The 22,508-nt window shown below is 34.3% G+C and overlaps 1 protein-coding gene across 1 annotated transcript in view; it reads right to left on the reverse strand.

Moving 5' to 3' along the window:
• ABCC4 (ATP binding cassette subfamily C member 4) overlaps window positions 1-22,508 on the reverse strand; it is a 277,290-nt gene that overhangs the window by 78,634 nt on the left and 176,148 nt on the right. Inside the window, exon 20 of the mRNA XM_031958557.1 lies at window positions 14,952-15,031. Within this exon, the coding sequence (XP_031814417.1) occupies window positions 14,952-15,031 (80 nt within the window). The remainder of the gene's footprint in view (window positions 1-14,951; window positions 15,032-22,508) is intronic.

Below are 22,508 nucleotides of genomic sequence, written 5' to 3' on the forward strand. Positions count from 1 at the left end.
TTGATAAGGGGTGAAGTTACAAATATAACCATAAAGCAATAAAAGTAATGATGCTAGTGTTCAATATGCTCTGACAATTAAGACAATAAAACCATGGCCTTTTGAGTAGGTTCACTAACAATATTTTGAAACTAATTGAAAACCAAATGGCTGAATAAGCTGGTGATCAGTAACCACTAATATGATCATGGGTCATTTAAGCTCTTCAATTGATCTGTAAAATGAGGTGGGGGGAGGGAGAGTTGGAGTAGATAATTCTTCAGTTAACTTTCAGCTCCAAATCTAAGATTCCATGTGCTCCCAAGTTTTCTTTCCAAGTTTTGTCTTTTCCAGGTAAACATCTTTAGTTCTTTCAGATGAGCCTCACATGGCACCCAAGCTGTTCACCACCTTGGCTCTCTAGAAACACTATTCTCTACAATTTTTTGAAACTAAACACAACATTTTGGAAGGGGAGGGTGTTAAAGGCAGGCAATGGGGGGAGGGGGTTGTCATACAGCTAGTGTCAAGTGTTTTGAGACCAGATTTTAACACAGGTCCTCCTGACTCCAGCGTTAGGGCTCTATCCATAGCACCACCTAGCTGCCCTTGCAACACTTTTAATATAGACAGGTAGAGGCAGGGAAGGGGACAGGGAGGATCCTGAGAAGAATATGTACTGAAGAGAAATGGAAATGAAATGAAACCTAAGCAGCTGAAATGAAAAAGAATAGTCCCAAGCAGAGAGAGAAATAGGAAGAATCATTACCAACTGAAGGGACATAAGGAATAAAAAGTATTATGACTCAATATGAATATTATAAATTTTACATTAATACATCTTCAAAAGAATTTACAGGGTAGCCTGGAAATTTATTCCAAGATTTGTTGATGGTAATATTTTGGAAGCTTTTAAAAAATAATTATCAAGAGAGATACCTTAATATTCCTGAAAATACTCTTTTTGATAGGAAATCCCCATTGTTAGGTATGTGACTCTCATTAATTAGTAAAATTGTTTCAGGGTGACAATAGAAGTATCATGAGTTATCACTGGTTAATACTTTCCTCAAAAAATGTCCATTAGTTTTTTTAATAATCAAAATAAAGTCTTCTGTTTTTTCTATCATCATAAATACATGATATAATCTTCACAGAAATAGTCTTTTCCTAGTAGTTTTCTTTCTTTTTCTGCTGAGGCAATTGGGATGGTGACTTGCCCAGAGTCACACAGCTAGGAAGTGTTAAGTGTCTGAGATCAAATTTGAACTCAGGTCCTTCTGACTTCAGGGCTGGTGCTCCATCCACTGTGCCACCTACCTGCCCTCCTAGTAGATTTCTCCTGAAATTTTCCTTCAGGAAAATATCTTTATCTGATTTTAATTCTTCAATTATCATCCTTATACTGAATCAAATATTGGAATAAACCAAATCTCTGACCTCTTCATCATTTTAATACATCCTGCACATGATGAGATCATCTTGTACATTACTATGGATGACATTATTTAAATAAATACTTTATGCCAGATTAAAATTCTTGTTCCTGATCCCTTTGATTTTTAAAAATCACACTAATTTCTTTTTTTTTCCCATTGGCATAAGAAACTATTTTTTAAATTCTCTTTTTACTTACAAAATCTTTTTATTTCCAAAACATATACATGGATAATTTTTCAACACTGACCCATACAAAACCTTCTGTTCCAAAATTTCCCCTCCTTCCCCCCAACCTCCACCCCTAGATGGCAGGTATTCCAATACATGTTAAAATATATGTTAAATCCAATATATGTATACGGATCCATATAGTTATCTTGCTGCACAAGAAAAATCGGATCTAGAAAGAAAAAAAAAATTAGAAGGAAAACAAAAAATGCAAGCAAACAACAATACAAAGAGTGAAAGTGCTATGTTGTGGTCCACACTCAGTTCCCAGAGTTATCTCCCTGGGTGTAGATGGCTCTCTTCATTGCTGAACAATTGGAACTGGTCTGAATCAATTTATTGTTGAAGAAAGCCACATCCATCAGAACTGAGCATTTTATAGTCTTATTGTTGTCTTGTATAATGATCTAGTTCTGCTCGTTTCACTTAGCATCAGTGTATGTAAGTCTCTCCAGGCCTCTCTGAAATCATCCTGTTGGTCATTTCTTACAGAACAATAATATTCATATACCACAATTTATTCAGCCATTCTCCAACTAATAGGCATTCATTCAGTTTCCAGTTTCTAGCCACTACAAAAAGGGCTGCCACAAACATGTTTGCACATTTGGGTCTCTTTCCCTCCTTTAAGATTTCTTTGGGATATGAGCCCAGTAGAAACATTGCTAGATCAAAGGGTATGCACAGTTTGATAACTTTTTAGTTATCATAGCATAGTTAGCATAGTTCCAAATTGCTCTCCAGAATGGTTGGATTCATTCACATTTCCACCAGCAATGCATGTGTCCCAGTTTTCCCGCATCCCCTCCAACATTTGTCATTATCTTTTCCTGTCATCTTAGCTAATCTGACAAGTATGTAGTGGTATTTCAGAGTTGTGTTAATTTGCATTTCTCTGATCAATAGTGATTTGGTGCACCTTTTCATGTGACTAGAAATAATTTTAATTTCTTCATCTGAAACTTGTCTGTTCATATCCTTTGACCAGTTAGCAATTGGAGAATGGCTTAAATCACACCAATTTCATAAGAAATTCAATATTAATTCTTTTCCTCTACTTAATGGTCACTTATTTTTTAGTTAACATTTTTATTTAACAAGACTGCTAATCCAAGTCTGTCAACTTAGCATTAGAACCATTAAACCAGGTTGATTGCTATGATTCAACTAGGTCACAGACGTCAAACTTGTGGCCTCTGCATAACTAGAACAATGTAACTGTAATGTACATTGTAATTAAAATGTAATCAGAAAATTTTTATTGTTGTAAACAGGATTAAGTGACTTGCCCAGGTCATATAACTACTAGAAGTCTGAAGCCAGACTTAAATTTAGGAAGATGAGTGCTCCTGATCACAGACCTGGCACTCTATTCACTGTACCACCTAGTTGCTTTTTGGATAATTAATGTTAATTTGTGAATTTTAAAGTCAATATAAAGCCACAAGGATCCATTTCTTTTTGAATACTAAAGCTGAGTCAAAATTGATTATTTCTAAAAGTAATATTAGAAAATGAATCTCATTAGTTCACAGATGTAACATATATCAAGGATCAGTGATTTCACTTTAATAGCTATTTCTTCTATCAATGTTGATGATGACTCATTTATAAATTAGTAGCGAAAATGGAGAACATCTATTCTGTAACTGGTTTCATTTTGTATCACTACTAACATTTTGTGCAACTATCTAAATCACTCATTGTCTCTGAAATAAGTTGAAAAGTTCAATGTCCCTAGTAATAACTGTTCTATTCTTCTATCAAGGAAATCTGTCATCCTTGAAGGGTTGCTTGAAGATGAATGCCAGGAGTCTGGTCTGTTATCTCGGCAACACTGGCTGTTCTTTAAGAAAGTCTGGTCTGTTACACTGTGACATTAACTGGCCATTCCGATGAACACCACCAAAGAGGTTTCCACTGCAACAAGATGGAAGGAGGGGTTGTGCTAGCCCTGCATTTCAAATTTCCAACCAGTCATATTGTCCCCCCATTTCTATGATGCTTCTGACTTTGTAACCATCATATTATTTTCTCCATCTATTAATGCTCTCTTCTAGTTTTTGGATGGTCTTCCATTTGTCAATAAAAATGATCTGTCTGTCCCCATTTGGGTTCTTTTGGCTAGCTGGGGAGTTAAAGACCCCCTTTTTTGTTAACCACTAGCCATTGCAAGGTTACAAAGCAATAAGTAGTTCAATGGATTAGAATGCTAGGTCTGGTGCCAAGAATGATGTGAGTTCAAATTTAAGTCTCAGATACTAACTACAGTATAGCCCTGGATAAGTTACTTAGCCTGTTTGCCTAATCTATTGGAAGAGGAGATGGCAAAATACTTCAGGCTCTGTGCCAAGAAAAGCCCACACGGGTCACAAAGAGACAGACTTGACTAAACAAATAAACAAGCCTCACCTCGAATGGACTCAGAACTTTTCTTTAGTTTACCTTAATTTCAATAGCTAAATCTTATAAAGCTGCCTTAATCTGAGGTGAATTGTCCCACAGTCACTTAGCTAAGCATATAAGAAGTTCTTTACTTTAATTAAGCATACTCTCTACTTGTAACTTTTATAACGAGATCTCATTTTGCAATCAAAATACTCTATTGCCTCTACAGATGTTTTCTCAGTTCTCTAAAAAGGATTTAACACGTCTGTTTCTAAAATATGTTACATGCTTAACATTTTAGGAAAATTCAAGAGATGTAAAAGAAAACAGTGATTTTTTAAAGTGCTAAATTAAAAGTAACTTCTTTGGAAGACATTTGCTTAACTCATTGACTAGACGATTGTGCACTAAATCAGTGTATATACACGTTCATTTCAAGCTGCCACTAATTGTCATTCATAGTCAAATCTGACCAGCTTAGAATGTGGTTGAGAAATGTGAAATGTAATTTTAGGGAACCAAAGCATGGGGAATTGCTGGGTTGTCTGTGTTGTTTTTTTTAAAACATGAGAATGGTAACTCATTTTTAAAAAAGCCTTAATCTTGAAAAACCCATTTAAATAACTCATATTACAAAATAATTACATTTATTCAATAAACATTTATTCAAAGAAAAGAGAGAGAATAGTGTGATACGGGAGAAGGAGTTCTGGTTTTAGATTCAACAGAAATCTGGCTTCAAATTCTACCTCTGATACTTATCTGACAATAGGCAAGAAAATGATTTCATATCTCTGGAAACCTGCATTTCTTCAACTGTTTAAGTAGATAAAACCAAGAGAATATACTATAGAGTTGTGAGAATTAAATGAGATAATGAAAGTAACTCTCTTTGTAAAATATGGGGGAGAAGAAGATTCAGAAAAAATGTTGGTTATCAAGTACTTGGAACATTTGTGATTTAAAGGCAATTTTTATAAAATTTAGGGGAAATTTCAATTATTGTACATAAAAATGAGAGTCTGGGGCTGTGATTTCATTAGTATAAAAAATTTCTCCACCAATTAAAGTCAGAGCTTCTTCTGCAACTCCTTTTCTTAGGGACCTATGTAGAATGTAATGCATGCCCAAGATCATATGGCTATACTATGTTAGACACAAAATAAGAATTCAGCTTCCTAGATCCAAGGCCAGCTCTCTATCCACTAGGCAGGCTGACTCAACAGATATTATATTGTTGTACCTCTCTGTCTTCTAAGAACTTGTTTGGCGTGAAATCTATAAAGAATGCATGGGATATTAGCATATGTGTTTCATAACATTCTAATGTAAAGATGAACTTCCAATTTTAAACATAAATTCAAGAAATTTGCTGTCTACTCCATAATTTACACATAGCTGTGGGGAGGAGGAAAGTTGAACAGGGGGAAAAGGGGAGAAGGGTATGAACCATAATTTTATTTGCACTAGGAATTCCTGCTGTGGCAACTCCATAAACCAATGCAGACTGTAATGTGTCTGCAGTAATAATAATAATAACAATAGCATTTATATAGTTTTAACTGCCCAATACTGAGCTAAGCACCTTACAAATAATCAACATAACAAATGTTATGTCTTGCCACTGTACTTTGATGACTGGAGGAAAGAAGAAGGCTGAATATGTGCAGTTTTGCCTTCTTATATCCCAATATCTTACAGTATAGTATAAATTACACTATGCTTCCTTTAAGTATTATTTTACATAGCTATAAAACCAATAGCTCAGGTTTGCTGATACGCATATTCAAGCAAAATCAACAAGGTATAAGAGAGTGATTTGGGCAATGTGATGCATTAAGAGTTCCACTTGATGAGCTTTGTGGAAGATGAACCAAAGAGAGCAAAGAAGCTCAATTATACCTTCATTTTTGCTTTCCACATAAGACTGATGACTCACCTTATGCTTCTAATCCAAAAAAACAAACAAAAACAAAAACCATCAGTGGAGCGAAAAAAAATCCCCTATATCTGCTCACTACTATCCAAATCTGAGGGAAAGTTACATATTCAGAATTCACATGTCAAAACAAATCTATATTTATTAAATGATGCTTTATTTTTGGTGAAAGAATGTGCCTATAATGTCCTAGATTTAAAGGTATCACTATCATTTCACCTATGAAGCAAAATGCGATTATTTTATAATCATGTATTCTTGATGTGTCCCTTATTGATTTTGCTCAGAATTAAAGTATTTAGTTGTTCAGGGAACAAAATGTATTTTGGTATTGAAATAGGTAAATCCTTTCACATTTAACAAAAGAACAAAAGTGTCAGCTGATACATGTGGTTCATATATAAGTTAATCTGTATTCCACAATGCTTAAAAGGGATGCAAAAAAGACATTAAAAAAAAAAAAAAGGAATGGCAATGAGATACATTTTGGGGAACTGGGGAAAGGAAGAGAGTATTAACCTCTTTGAATTTCAAAATATTAAATAATTTTTGTTATAATTTATGTAAGAAAGAAGAGAGAAATAGGCTTTAAAATATATAGAAAACATTATTATTGTAGTAGGAGTCTTAGTAAGATTAGGTGTAAAAGTAGGAATAATAACAATTATCAGGCCTCTATGGCCATAGAATGATAAAAACCACATGTGGAGAAGGAATCTTTGATCATGAAGTCAAATTGTCTATCCCATAAATGTACCTCTTAGAACATATTCGAATAATAGCTAATAAATAATAGCAATGCTGCTGCTGCTGTTACCAAAGACTAACTGCTAATAAGCATTTATAAAGTGTTTATTATGTGTCAGGCACTATACTAAGCACTTAATAATTATTCTTTCAGATGATCCATTCCCTATTTGAATAGTTCTAAGTGACAAGACACTTACTAGCCTAACAAAGTAGTTCATGTCAATAATTAGCAACTCAAATTGTTATCAAATTGCTATAGAAGGAAGAACATCTTGACACTTTTCTTCCTAACAGTACTGAGTCAAAAACTGTCTTCTAATCACTGGTTCTAGCACTAGTTCTCATCCTAATGACAGCCCTTCATAAATGTATTGTCTACATTAAGTTTTTTGATTAAACCACATCTCTTCAGGTCTTGCTACCATCTTGTTTTTTTCTGGATATACTCAAGAATAACCTTCTTAAAAAGGTCCCTTTTAAATCTGGACACAATGCATTTAATTTAAACAAGTGAGAGATCCAAGGAGAGTTACCCACTAAGAAGTTAGAAATTCAGGGCAAAATTGGGAGTGATCATTTGCATAGTGATAATAACTGAAGCCAGGGAGTAGATGACATCACAAAAGGAGAACAGACAGAGAAGAAGATGGAAAGGAACAATCATGATTAAGGGGTGAAAAGATGATTGGCAGGTAAAACTAGGAGAAGAATCCATGAAATGGATTCAGTACAAACACAATTCCAAAGAGGACAGAGGGTATCAAAGGTGAGGAGTTCCTAGTGTTGGATGCTACAGAGAAGACAAATATTATATATATATTCACCCCCAATTACATGCTAAACAATTTTTTAACATTAGTCTTCATTAAAGTTTTGAGTTCCAAATTTTATCCCTCTATTTTCCCTTCCCTCTACCTGAGACAATAAGTAATCAGATATAGATTATACATGTACAATCATATAAAACATTTCCATATTAGTCATTTTGTATGAGAAGATGAATGAGATCTTTTATTTGATGTCATGGAATCTAGGAGCAAGGTCATTAATGGTCTTGAATAAATAAATTACTAAAAGGGACTGAAGAAATCTGAGAACAATTGTCATGTTATCAGTGATTCAAGAGTGAGTGAATTAAGTGAGACAGTTAAAAAATATATATATGGTAATGGATAGAGAATTGGAAGAAATGATTCCAAATCCCATCTAATACATGCTGCCCATGAAAGCCCAGGTAAGTTAGTTGATCTATGTCTCAGTCATCTGAAAAATGAGTACAATATATGAGAAGAGATGATTGATGGAATAAGAAGACAGAGGAAATAGAAGATCAGAATGAGGAAACATGTAAATGTGTTCGTTTTAATCAAGGAAAAAGATAAACCATTCTTCTATAATTTGAGGATTCTAAGAATACCAGAATGGAGATACAGTGTCCTAAATATTGTCAATAAAATAAGAGGCAAAATCATCAGCAGAAAAGTGAGGGAGGAACATGGTAGAGTTGGGTCCCTGAGTGGAAAAGACATAATTTGGAACAATTGCTTCAGGGGCTATGATGTAGATGTAGAGATGAGTAGAGAATAATTGTGTTGCAATAAGTACTATTATGGTTAGATAACAGATATTAGTTTTGTTCAGAGTTTTTAGAGTGATGTGTGAGGCAGAGTGAATGTGTGAATGTGTGAATCCAGAGAAATGTGGGTTCAATTCTTGCTTCTAATACATACTTTCTGTGTGACCCAGGTTCAGTTACTTAATCTCATGATTCACATATCTGGAAATAGTTTCCATGGGATTGGTTTCTTACTATGGATGAAATCATAGTTCTAATCCAACCCATTCTTCTAAAATAAACAAGAAAAAAAAACACACCTTTTTTTTTTGGCCTTTTTTCGTCAGTCAACAATATCCACTAAGTGGGAAAGAAGTAAGTATCATTGTTATCTATCAAAAAGTATTAGATTTGTGTTCTGAGCTCTCAATTGGGAAAACACAGACATCATTTAGCTGGTGTCTAATTAGAAAGATGAAATGATTCTTATGAGGATTTCTATTAATTGTCCCAATCTGTTCTACTAGATTGTTAAGCTCCTCAAGGGCAGCGACTGTTTTTGCCTCTTTTTGTATCCTTAGCGCTTAGCACAATATGTAACACACAGGAGGTACTTAATAAATGTTTATTTATTTAATTATTTATTACTAAATATTTCACAGATTTGATATTAATATGAATTTTATAAATTCTATGCAATTTTTTTCCTGCTTTTCCTATACTCAAAAGATGGCTTGTTTCTAGCACCAAATTCCTATTCCAAGATTTAGCTGGTATTCAGTTTACTACCTCATTTTTTAGTTAAGGTGAACTATTAGTAGATCTAGTATATCTAATTATTAACTTTCTTGCAATCGTCATGGTAATAAATCTATTCATAAACATTTTTTAATCTATCTATAGATATTTCCTAGACTAATTGATCATTTGATTTATGAAAAATACTATTAACTTCCAAAACTGTGTTAATTTAAGAAAACAATAACAAAATACATGTTTGAACAAATTATGATAATATAGATGTATGCTGCCAGCCATTGGCTAACTTCTCCAATAAGTGTAAGACAAGCCTCAGGTGATTATTAATAGCCAAGAAACACATATCCTTCTGTGACTTTTTCTTTGGCCTTTAAGTTACACTGTCAAGTTTGTGATTATCTGTACATTAGATCATAACATCATAATATTTAGGGGCAAAATGGCCCTTAGGCAAAATGATCTTACTGCAACCCCCTCATTTTTTTTTTTTTTGAATTAGAAAACTAAGGTGCAAGAATTCAATGACTTGTCCAAGGTCCTATAAGGCAGAGGATTAAGACTCAGGTCCTCTGGAATTAAATCTAGTACTTTTTTTTTTACTCTGTGTGTGTGTGTTTTTGAGAACAGACACACATAGATGTTTCAAAGACATAATACAACAGCTCATCTTCCCTTTCTCACTTTAGTGAGAGTAATAAGCTTTCTAATTTTTAAAAATCATAAATTCCAGCTCAGCATAGATAATCAATCTTTATGAAAAAAGAGGGGAAAATCCCCATCTCTAGACCAAAATTATTTAGATAAGCTGCACCTGGCCAGGAAATTCTGTATATATTAATCTGTGCTTTGCTATTAGTAACAGATATTATCTCAGAGTCATTGAGCAGAGGAACAATGAGATTTTTTTCCTTTCTGATTTCTTATAGAAATACGCCACACCCATTGGTCTGTCTGTTTTATCCACCAGTCTTCTATATCAATCCCTAAATAATTTTGTTACTTTTGGAAAACTGGGCTATATTGACTGAACCTACACCACTGATAAATGGTGATTGGAGATTTCAAGTGTCCTTAGGATAGTCAAAAAGTACAAAAGAAAGAAACAGCTTCTCATCCTAAAAAAAATTTTCTTTATTTGCCACATTTTATATATTATGTGTATACATATATAATTTTATATTTAACCTTTTGAAGGGTGAAATATTATTAGCATAGACATCCCAGCTATGGTGGTTTTTAATAATTACTTGTTGTCTAATTCCTAGTCAAACCACTTGGTAAAACAGAAAGAGAAAACTGTTTCTCTGACTTCCTTTGTTCAGCTCTGGGCATGGACCCATGCTTAAGTGGGAGCAAAATAAACACTTTTGGATAATGAACATGATGATGATGACAACTTAGATCCAAATATTCTTTGGATCTTAACCTGAGATTTAACATCTTTTCATCCAAAAGTTTTCAACAATTTATAAAAACCAGGCAAACCAAGAAATACTCTGTCATCATTTGGGAAGCAATCAAACATCTGTGCTGGATTTAAAATTACATATTTGTAATAGTCTTATTTCCCATTTATTTCAAGGACAGGAATTCATGATAAAGAGAATTTTCAATTCCTATAAAACATGAATTCTTCCACAGTCCTACTCTGATGCCCTGCGTTCTGTTCTCCAAGCTTTTGAAGATGAACAATGCCTATCATCCACATACCAGCCTACCTATGTTTGGAAAGGCTTGTTACCAAAAGGTTGTCCATCAGACGTTGAAATATCTAAGCCAGAACAACTCATGAAATTATCTACTAACACATTATGGATATCACAAGCTAAAAGATCTATTAAATTGCAAATGACATCAGCTGAATTCTGAATTCAAATTTGATCTCTCATACTTAAGAATTCAATCTTGTTCAAATCACAGCTTCCTTGTTCTTTGTATACATATCTATAAAATGAGGCCTCAGAAGTCCCTTCTAACCACAGATCTATGAGCTTCAGATGAGAAACAATCTAGTCCAATGTCTTCATTTTACAAATAGGGAAACTAAGGAATAGGAGGATTAATTTGGTTTACCAGCATTTTGTACTGGTAAAGGCATTAAGCACACCAAGAAAATTAGAAATCCTAGAGATATTGAGGTATGAAAAAAGAATATCATTTATTATTTATGATCAGTAAAAAAATCATAATAGTTTTAGAATAAATTTTGTGCCAAATGGATAAACTTAATCCTTTTTATGAGAGTGAATAATCCCAGTTTATAAAGTCAGCTTAGAATTAAAAGTGTTATTTTCTGTTTTACCCTTATGAACCTCCAAGGTAATAGTGTGGCTTTAAAATAAATAAATTACAAACATTCAAATCTTCTAAAGTGCAACCACATGTCCAACTTATTCTTATCAAAGAAATTCATGCCCCTACTTCTACCCCTCATGGTTTTTTGATCTTCATTTGTCAATTTGGAGGGTTCCACCTTTGGTGTTATCTATCTGGACTAAAGTAGCTATAGATTCCTACCTCCTTAAAGAATCTGATTAGAATAGAACAACAAAGGGCCTCCAGATTCAAACAGGTATTATTAAGAGCTAGGTATGACAATCTCTACTTCCCAAAACAGAATGGAAGTTACCATCATCCCTTGAATGTCTAAGGATATTCTAAGGGAATATGCAAGATAAATGAATAAATCTATTTCTGCTTCTTATATGACTGTGAAAAGTATAATAAATAATAAATAACTTGTTTATTTCTTTTAGTTGTTGAATCAGATCACAGATTTAAAGCAGGAAGGGACTGCTGAGGCTATATCGTACACTACCTTATTATACAGATAAGGAATCTGAGAATCCGAAAAGGTGTCATGGGCAACTGAACTCTTATTCAAGAGGCAGTTCTTGCCAGTTTTTTTTTTTTTTTTTTTTACTCCAGGACACTGTCATTCTGTAACTCCCCCAGGACTAAGCTTATGTGAACCAAACTTGACTTTAACAAAACCAAAGACTGAAAATAGGAGGAACAATCCTATGTGGAGAGAGGTAGGGTTGCCATTTTGACCTTGCCTCCTATACTGATATACAACTTTGTCAGCACCACAGAAAAAGATAGCACTCCCTTAAGGTCAGTTAATATAATTCTAATTTCCAGGACACTTTGACATGAATAACAGGTTTGAGATATTTTGTCAGCAGGGAGGTAGGGGGAAAGAGGAAATGTGTGAATTGAATACAACATATCTGACTTTGAAAATTAGTTTTTTATTCTCTGTCTGTTGCAAGCAGAATTTCTGGAGGAGGACATGCATGATTTGACTAAGATCTCTAGAATGCCACTGGCTAATTTGGGCCTTCTTCTCCAAGTCAGATTTCTTGTTAGGTGAATTAACAATTTAGTGGACTTTTATTAGAGAATAATTTTATGACTACAAAATAGTCACCTGCTAATATAGCAACAAAGAAGAAAACTTCAAAATGATTGCTTCTAGAATCCAGGATAATGGTAAAAGGACCACTTATTATTGAATGCAAATCCTTTGAAGAAAAGCTTCTGCACACAAAGTAAGATGAACCAGTTACTGCATTGTTTATTAAGTTTCACTTGATTCCTCCTGACAACCATTTAAACAATGAATGTTGGGAAATGTCCCTCAAAGAATCAACAACAATGGGAGGGATCAGAGCTTTTATATTTAGCTAATACTGTTTTAAAAAGGAGAAAATATTTCTTCCTGAAGGGATTATGGAAAGCCTTATTAAAGACACCTGCGAACAAAATAAGTGACAAAAGATCTTTATCATAATTGATAACTGAGTTATCCTTAGTCTAAACTGCTTTCTCAAAGACAATGCTTGTGATAGACCCTTGCTATTAAATATAAGATCAATAAATCGACATTGATGATATTTGCCAATGATAAGTTTAACGAAGATTAAGCTGACAGATGAGAGAAGACTCAGCTCTTTGTATTTCATTTAATAGCCTAAAGCAAAAATAGGTACATTGTGTCTTCACTCTTTTTGGAATATTTTACAAGGAAGATTATGTGAGGGAGGTCTAATGTTAATGTTAAATATGGCAATTATTGCCCTATTTTAAAAAAGTGAACAGCTGCCCCAGTTTAGAGTTGCAAACAAACAGAATGCCTCTAAAAGCCTTTTGTTTTCATTCAAAGGAATCATGAATACAGATGAAAATTGCATTTTTTACCTGTGTTGTGTGGAAAAGTACAGCTGCTTCCAAGGGTCTGGTGTGAGACTTCTACTTCTAAGGGATAAACTAAGTACCCACATCCAATAAGAAACATTTGCAGAAGAAAGCAGTCAGAGGATCATATTCTCCAAAAAGTCTGCAGAGTCCGGATTTAGTTAGTTTTGGTAAACAGATGAAAGGATTCGTCTCGATAACTATTTCAAGTCAGATATCTACTGTTATGTTCCTATTGGACAAATAGGAATTCTAGGGCTATGGGTTTCAGGCATACAATATACATTCAACTAATTTTCCCAGAGAGAAGCAGAGTGGATAGTGGGCTAGTTATTGGGTCAGAAGTTCTGCATTCATCAACTCCTTAGCACATAATAAATAGGAGTCCATGGAGGAGACATCTGAGCTCTGGATACCCAAAGCAAAAATTTAATATTATTATTTACAGAGGAGTTGCTAACCTGAATTGATTCAGATTGCTTCCAATCTGGGAATTCCCTACAATAATGTAATCACAAAATAAGTATCATCCCTACAAAATTCAAGGTAAGTGATTTATACTTTTTTGAACAATAATTCTAGAACACCTTCTAACATCCCCCAGAGAAATTATATTATGAAACAACTTTTGAACATAGAAAAAAATAAATCAGTCAGAATGTGACATGGAGCAATGATAACCTTACTTCAAGGTCCAAATACCACTTCTTTGTCTTAACGTTAGTTACTAGATACAACACTATCCATTAACATTTTGGAAGAAGAGAAAAGGCTTATTATATGCATCAAACATTTATAAATGCTTATTAAATTAAAACAGACTAAAATCCTTGAAACAGTTAATGGAGGTTATTTCATTTCCATGAAAAACACTTGGAATGCATACAGAAATACCATGTTTGCAATCATTAAACAGAAGATAGCATAAAACAATAGAAAGGCTATCACTGAAACATCAGTTCTCAGGTATGAAATCAGAATCTGGATGGATTGAGCAGAGATTATTTTTGAAGCCTCAAATTCAAAGACAAATTAAAGTTTTAGAGAGGAAAAATTCTTTGTGGGTTTGTTTGTTTTCTTAAAGATATTTCAGCTATTAATGTGTGAAAAGTACTGCCTAGAAAAACAAAAAAAGACATTTCCTGATGTAGCTTTCATCCTGTACTCAATTACTGGATCAAATAAACTTGGCCTTTCAAGGCTTGGTACCTGCAATAACTACTTTCTATTGTTCCTGTTAACACAGTATTATTTTCATCTTATTATTACTAATCTCTTCTTTGTAAAGAACCACACCTGTTTTCATCCAAAAATGGTGCAGTAAATATTTGGTCTTTGTGGTAATACAATGCATAATTTAGTTAATCTAGGCTATCTTTCCGTGCGAGTTGATTGTTTCTATATTATGAAATGTGTTCACAGTAAAGCAAAACCCATGCCAGATACCCCAGAGGCAAATCAGGAGCAACTTACCAAGCATGTAGCTCTTATGAATTGAAACCTTGACACGATAGTGTAGCCACGCCTACGGACCAGTTATTACTCATGTTAACTTACACTTGGAATTACAGCCACACCTTTCTCTTACAAACAAGGCCTTTTATTAAGCTAAAACTACATACTGTAAGATGATTTTCTCTTAATGAACAGGATTTACAGAATTAGCAACTCATTTGGTCTCTGTTTAGGAATCCAAACTTAGTACCATATTACCTGTATGAAGTCCAGAAATGTCAGTGGCAGTAAGTCATCCAGATGGCCAATGTCTTTGGAGAAGCGGTTTAAAATTCTTCCTGCAAGGACAGGATATGAAAGAAATTGTTTATTTCCCTAGGTAGAGCCCCTTAAGAGAAATAATTCAGAAACAAATCAGAACAATATTTTAAATGCATGTGCATTTGATATATTATGCATTCATATGCAATAATCTAATGCCAACTATAAAGAAAAAACATGGATTTATAGTTATGATCCTAAAATGGGGTAAAGAGTATTGTTAAACAGCAATTGTAATAAAAAAGAAAACAGGTGATTGTTAAAATACTAAATGAAGAAAGGGGGACAGGTAGCAAAAAAGGAGGCAATAAGAGTTTAATCACTAATTTAAATAGAAAGAGAAATCTACTCTGATAAATTTTTATAGACAGTTATAAGTAATTTTAACAAACTGCTAGGGCTGGGACTTTTGGCCAAGTATTAAATGGGAATATTATTAAACAAATCCTCTATATGCATAGTTATAATATTTCTCTAAAAGTTGATAGTGGCATTTCCAAATCAATGTGCCTCACATTTTGGGGAAATGTAACTTGCTGTTATTCCCATGATGTTAACTAGTTCCTATTCCGTAATTTTTCACTAACATAAAACTTATTCTTAAATCAAATAAGATGAGATAAATGCTGGCACAGGAATTACTTAATAATTTAGGATCACTATTTATCATTAATTTTTTCATTCAAGTAGAACCCAAGAAAATAGGGCCCCATAAATGCTTCAGTGGTGCCAGACTATAACTGACACCCTTTTTCATAAGTATCTGTTCTTTCTAACTTTGGAATTTAAAACTAAGCTTTACAAACAAACAAAAAAAGATAAATGTTTTCACTCAATGAATACCTATAAAATAAACACCTGTCATTCTCTAAATTTCCTTTTAATATGTTTCACAATGGTTAACAGAGCTTTTGGGCTTTAAAAGTAAGATGGGATGGGACCTCTTCACTACAATTCTGGGGTAACTAACCTTAGAATGAAAGGATTTTTAAAAGAAATGTAGCCTCTTTTATTTAAGCTGATACAAGGCCTACTTAGCCCAAGTTGGATGAATAGTCAACAGGCCACAGTAGTCATGATGCTACAGAAAAGCTTCTCTTGTGGTAGTAGCTTTGGCAGACTCTCTCTCCCTCTGGCAATTGTTTGTTGTGGCAATTCTGAAAGGATACCTGAAGAAGCCTTCTGCAGCCCATTTCAGCTCAGCAATGACTGAGCCCTGGTGAAGAGACCGAGAACTTGACTTTTTTTGTCCCCTATGTGCCATTGATCACACACAACCACCTGGGCAATCTGGGGCAAGTCAGTGGAAGCTCCCTGAGTCTCATTGTCTTTAAGCATAAAAGATCATCAGATCCTTTCTGTCTTTGAAATGCTACAAAGAAAGGTAGGATGAAGAGTAAGAGATGCCTTGATGCTCTTGGTGTACAGCTAACACTCTTCTGAGTCCAGAATCTGGGGCACCCTTTGGGTACTACATTCATGAAATGTCCACGTTATATAGAAGAATTTTTACTAAACTATTAAATTACTTCAAGTGATGTTAAGGGCCTGTGCTCAGATAAGCTCTGAGAATAATGTTTGCAAAAGATTCTTAAATAAATTTAAGTGGTTGAGACTGTGAAAAGAGATTTTTTTCCCCCTTAGCTCCTTTTCTATAGAAATCAAGTTTGCTTCAGGCTTTAGTGACTAAAGAGCAAAGTTGGTAAGTCTGTGGGAAAATTCGCCATTAATAATGTGACCACCTACCATGAACCACAGATATATCTGTGGTTGACAAGAAAAATGCACTTGATGGAAATGATACCTTTCAGAAATGAGAAGGAAGGAAAGAGAGTTGGAAGAAAGAAAGAAAGAGCTTATAGATAAGGTGTGGGAAAATACATAATTGAAGCCATGTAGTAGAAAAAGGCTTTCATTTGCTGGAACTCCTTAATGTTTGACATTTGATCATATAAAAACCCTACTTCCAATTATAAATGATACAAATGATGGGTGTTTCTGGGTATTTTTTTTTGTGGGGGGGGGGAAAGGTCATTTTCAGGACTGTAGGAAAAAAGCACCACTATATTTCCATGGCTGGACCTTCCTAAGGTCCATTTACCCAAGTTAGTTTAGTTGCTGAGTGGTTTGTCCATTAGAGTCTGGGTCTAGGGGTCAATGTTTGATTCCTAGGTTGGATCTTGCTTGCTTCTCTAGGCACCTGGGGGAAAATGGAGAGTTGACCTCATTCTGTCAGATTAGAAGGTAAAATTGATGCTAATGAGAATCAATCCCAGACTAGGCTTGTTGGTCTCTTTGTGTGAGGGAGGGTGTAGCTCTGAGGCTCCAATTATTTGTACTAATAGTACCCATGAAAAAGTAAGTGCTCTCCTACTTGGAAATGCTTTGTTAGATTAACACCATTATAAGGTGGATGCTTGCAGAAGGGCTTATAAAGGAGGGATCCTATTTAGAATATGAGAGGATCATCGATTTAGAGCTGAAGGGGATCTGAGTCAATTTAATCCAAAAGTCACAGGAGGAAATAATCTGCCCAAAATCACATAGAGACAGATTAGCTGATATCCAAATCAGTCATCTTTGCCCAGTGTTTTAAACAGAACTAAAACAACAGAAGGAGGCAGACTTATCTAAGTGGGAGGGAGAACACTGTTGGAAGAAGGCTGAAATTAGTGCAATAGAAGGCAGAATTTCTAACAAACTGATCTTTCGGAAAACTGTACAGGTTCTCTCACATGCTAGTAAAATCACAGTTAAGGTAGTCAGGCTAAGGCTATACCATGGCAGGCAAGGGATAGTAGAAAGAAAATTTAAGCTTAGGATAAGAATGAAATCAGGTGACTTTTAATTTAGGCTCTTTCCAATATTATTCTGATTTTACAAATAACACTACAACAAATTTATAGCTTTTTAAGATTGGAAAAGACATAAAAGATTATCTTGCCCAATTCACTCATTTGAAAGATGAGACTCAGAGAGAGGTTAAGTAATGTGCCAAATGACATGACTCTTTTGTATGGCAATTATACTTTTGACATTGCAAAAGGTTAATGCAGCCAACTTGCCACAGGATGCACATTGATGAGGACTTCCATATTTTAACATGTAGTAATACGGAAAGGATGTATAATAATAATTAGGTTGTCCCTGTTGCCTTTGCTAGCCTCTTTCTCATTGTCAGAAATTGGGTTTAGATCATCCCAACTTCTTTCCCTACTCCCTTTTCTTAGCATAACTGACTTGCACATAGATAATACTTAATAGGTGTCTATTGAATAAATTACTTTACCATAACAGAAATTCTGCTGTTGCCTAAAACTCACTATGTCTAAGAACCAAGATCATTATATTCCCATAAAATCTGTTTTGCCCATTGAACTTGTTCACTTGAATAACCATTCTTCCAAATTACCTCAGTGCAAAATCTTTAATTTGCGTTTTTTGCTTTATCCAGTGGGTAATTTCAAACAGCAAATGCTATGCTTTTGTTTTTTGTCTATTAAACTTCTCTCATTTCCTTCATCCCTTCTTTTTCCTGGCACCATTCTAGTTCAGAGCCCTATCAGCTACCCTACAATGGCCTTCTAGGCGGCCTCCTGGATTATAAACTTCCTTCTAACAATGAATCCCTATAGCTGAATAGTGAATCCACTATTCTCATCCTTAAACATGACTTTAATCATGTCAGTTCTCAGCTCAATGTAGTCTAATGGTTTGTGTTGTTTAAGTAAAATCTCCAATCTAAACTCTTCTAGATAATTTTTCTATAATCTGGTTTCACTCTATTATCCAGACTCAGTTCCCAATATTCCCTACCACATACTGCACTGCAACCAGGCTGGACTCCTCACTTCCTCTCTCAAACAGATTCTGTTAATTCTCACTCATTGGGTTTACTTATGCTGTTCCACAGAACAGAGTCCATGACACCAGGAGGTATCAAAGTACAACTTTAACAGAAACCTAATCTGAATCTTGGCCACACTATAGTATAGTGAATTGTACTGTATTAAGATTTAACTATAACTTTGTCATGTGAGAGAAAAACTCTTCTGAAATCATTCTGCTCATGTATAAAATACTTGAAAGAGGCTTAGGAATCTTCCTAAGTACAGTCTTATGCATTATGTCATGATTAAAAATACTAACATATCCTCAATTTAAAGCCATCTTTTTGATCTTCAACATTTCCCTACTCCAAATATTAACTTGTTAATTGCATTCAGAATGCTTTCTTTCCTCCTCCCATGATTCTTCCCTTATCTGAATAAAATTTTATAAATTTAGATTAGAAATATAAAGTATCAATTTTGAATATGAATATTCATTCATTTATTCAAAATATATTTGTTTAAAAACCTATTTGTGTTCAGCAGAAAAATCAAACATGCAACCAGATTAAAATGCAATTGGGAAATTTTCTTGATCCTCAAAGTTTTGTGGTCCTCATTTCTATACTAGCATACAGCATTGTACTAGGAACTGCTGACCTTGTATAGCTTATAATAGGACAGGCATAATAAGATCGTACCACAGACTCTATTACATGAGAAGTATATTAGAGTAGGACAGGAAAAGTACAATCTGAAGTCTGAAATGTGAAGATTATTACAAATGAAAATTAAGGTTGGAGAAAAAGAATCAAGTGGTGGATGAGGCTGTATTTGTCAGACTTTAGGCTGGGGTTAAATAAGGAATTTTTTCTCAGGTCCAGATGCTTTGGGATGTTTGATAAAAAGAGATGTCCAAGGAATTCACAGGCCCCACTAGTTTTTCAAATTTAGTCCTATCAGTTCAGCTTCTTAGAAATAACAGAACCTTGAAGGCTGCAGGAGCTATCAAGTGTCATGAATTACTGCACTGCAGAACAAGAGGAAAATTCTGAGAGCTGTGCTCACTATGTATAGGTTCTACTATTATTTGTGAATTCTACACCCTGTGTCTCAGTATGTGGTAAGTGCTGATTATTTACATGCATGGTCAAGTACTAAGTTCTTCCTTGCTATCATATAGAACCTTACCTAGAACAACGACTAAGAGATTAGCAGAGGAAACATGGGAGATTTGGCTTTCCATGCATAGAGGAAAAAGGTGGAGAAGAAATGAGAAGCACTGGACACATTCATAGGACAAAAGGTGTATGGGGGGATATTCTGAAGTAAGGATAAAAAAGTGAATAGGGTACCAATTTGTGTGGGATTCTGAAGGTCAAGTTAGGTTTACCTAACAGGGAGCCACCATTTTATGTTATATATTTTTGGTGATTGTTGGGAGGTGGGAAGGGTTTATTGGGTTTTTTTTTTCTCTGAAGTTTTTCTGGAGGAAATGAAACTCCGAAATTTTTCAAGGCACAATGGAAAACTGTTGGGGTGGGGAAAATGTGAGGCTTGTCCAGGTGAGAAAAATGACATAAATGAGGGGTGGAGAGGAGTAAAAGGGCAAAATGTGAAAGGGATAACAAATATTTGCCCAGCTGATGCAGATAGCCTGCTCTGATGTGTATTGAGTGGTGAAGAAAGTTTAACAAGTAAAGGGATCATGAAGGAAATAAGTCAAAAACTTTAAGTGCATAATCTAAAAATTCATCTTAAATTGGTAAAAAAAAGAAATTTAAAAAACCAAATGAAGACAATGAAGCATCTCCTTTATTAAAGCCTATTAAGACAAAATGTTGCATTCATTGATAGATGGGGGACATTGTAACTTTTGGCCAAGAAGAGGGGTCCAGAGACAGAGTGTTGATATTTGAAATCATTGTAATGTAAAGACAAGAAATAATAATAAAACTGTTTAAACTTTAATATGTAAATTCATTTTAACAATAAGCTCTAATTAAACAGATCTATGTTGATATTGCCCTTAAAAAAAGACTTGAGCTGTATAATGATAAGATTGCTAAACTACACATCTGACTTTTAATTCTTATTCTCTGATAAACTTGCTATGTGACCTTTGGAAAATTGCTTAAATTCTGAGGGCCACTGTTTCCCTTTCTGAAAATAAACAAGTCAGAGTAGATCATTCCCACAAAGAATTCCTTCTTTATAATTGAGCCAATGAAATTCTCAAGTGATGTTGCCTGGTTACACTGGTGTTCAGCTTTAAAGTGTTTTGTTTTATTTTTTGAAATTTAAAAACTTGCTGTTTGGTCATTAACAAAAGTCGCTTCTTTAAGGTAACAACAATTTCAACACTGACAAATATCCACTAAGAGTTGTTCTCATGCCCTGTTCTCTCTCCCTAACTGTTTATGTTAACAGTTAAAGGTAAGTTTATTACTTATTAGCAAACTGTATACAAAAAGGAGACATTAATAAAATCAACTTAGGACAAGGCAATATTTCCCATTACTTAAAAAGGGAAGGAATGTAGTCTAGTGCAAAGAACAGTGGAGGGACTTAGTTGATATTTACTATGGACTTTCTCTGTCATTAACTAAACACTTTGTACTTCAGAATAGGTAACACAAAAGACTATGATGGAACTAACATGAAGACTTTCTCTGACTCATTACTGGATAAATGATCAAAGGTTATGAACTAAAATTCCTCAAAAGAACTCTAAATTTAAAAAAAAAACACATGATTGATATTAAGAGAAATGAGAAATGCAAATCGACCAACAAGTGTTTATTGGGCTCTTCCATGACAGCCAAAAAGCTGGTTCTTGTCCTCAAAAAGCTTACATTCTAATGGTGGAAACAACAATAAAAGATGCACATAGTGTGGATGGAAATTAAACCTGGAAGGGATTGGCTTGTGTGGATGGGAAGACTAGGAAAGGCCTCATACAAGAGAGTTTTGAAAGAAGCCAGGGAAATGAAGAGGTGGAAGACTGGAAACTTGAAACAAAACGACCAATTAGATTTGCAATGACAGGTGATGGAGGGCTGGAGAGCAGAAAATGTATATGGGAAATAACTGTATACAACATTTGTCAGCAGGTTGGATTTGAAGTGAGTAAGTATGAATAGGGAAATTAGGAAGACAAGTGACTTTGGCTTTCTATTTGGGACAAAGATCCTCTAGGGTTTCATCTCATATCTTTAATAAATGTGACAAAAGATAAAAAGTCAACATTGGAGAAGCTCTATTAAGATAGGTGTCCTAATATTCTTTTTTTTTTTTTGTCAATCTAAAATTATTTGGTCAATTTAAAATTATGCTAAAAGTTAATACTATGCCCATATCATTTGACCTGAAGATCAAGTGATAGGTATATATACTCCAAGAAGTTTAACTACAGAATTAGAAACCTAATATATACCAGAAATAGCATCAGAGGGAGTGTAAAATAAATAGCCAACAATTGGGAAATGATTGAGCAAATTAGGGAACATGTGTATAATAGAATATTACTACCACTTTATGACTCAAATTTACATAAATTATTGAGAGTGAAGAAAGTAAAACACTCTGCAGAGTCTACAAATGGTGTCAAAAATGGTCTACGAAGAGGTGTCAAAATCAAAGAGAAACAGGGGCCACTCAACTA

Source organism: Sarcophilus harrisii, chromosome 3 (assembly GCF_902635505.1).
Source record: "Sarcophilus harrisii chromosome 3, mSarHar1.11, whole genome shotgun sequence".
Taxonomy (NCBI): Eukaryota; Metazoa; Chordata; class Mammalia; order Dasyuromorphia; family Dasyuridae; genus Sarcophilus; species Sarcophilus harrisii.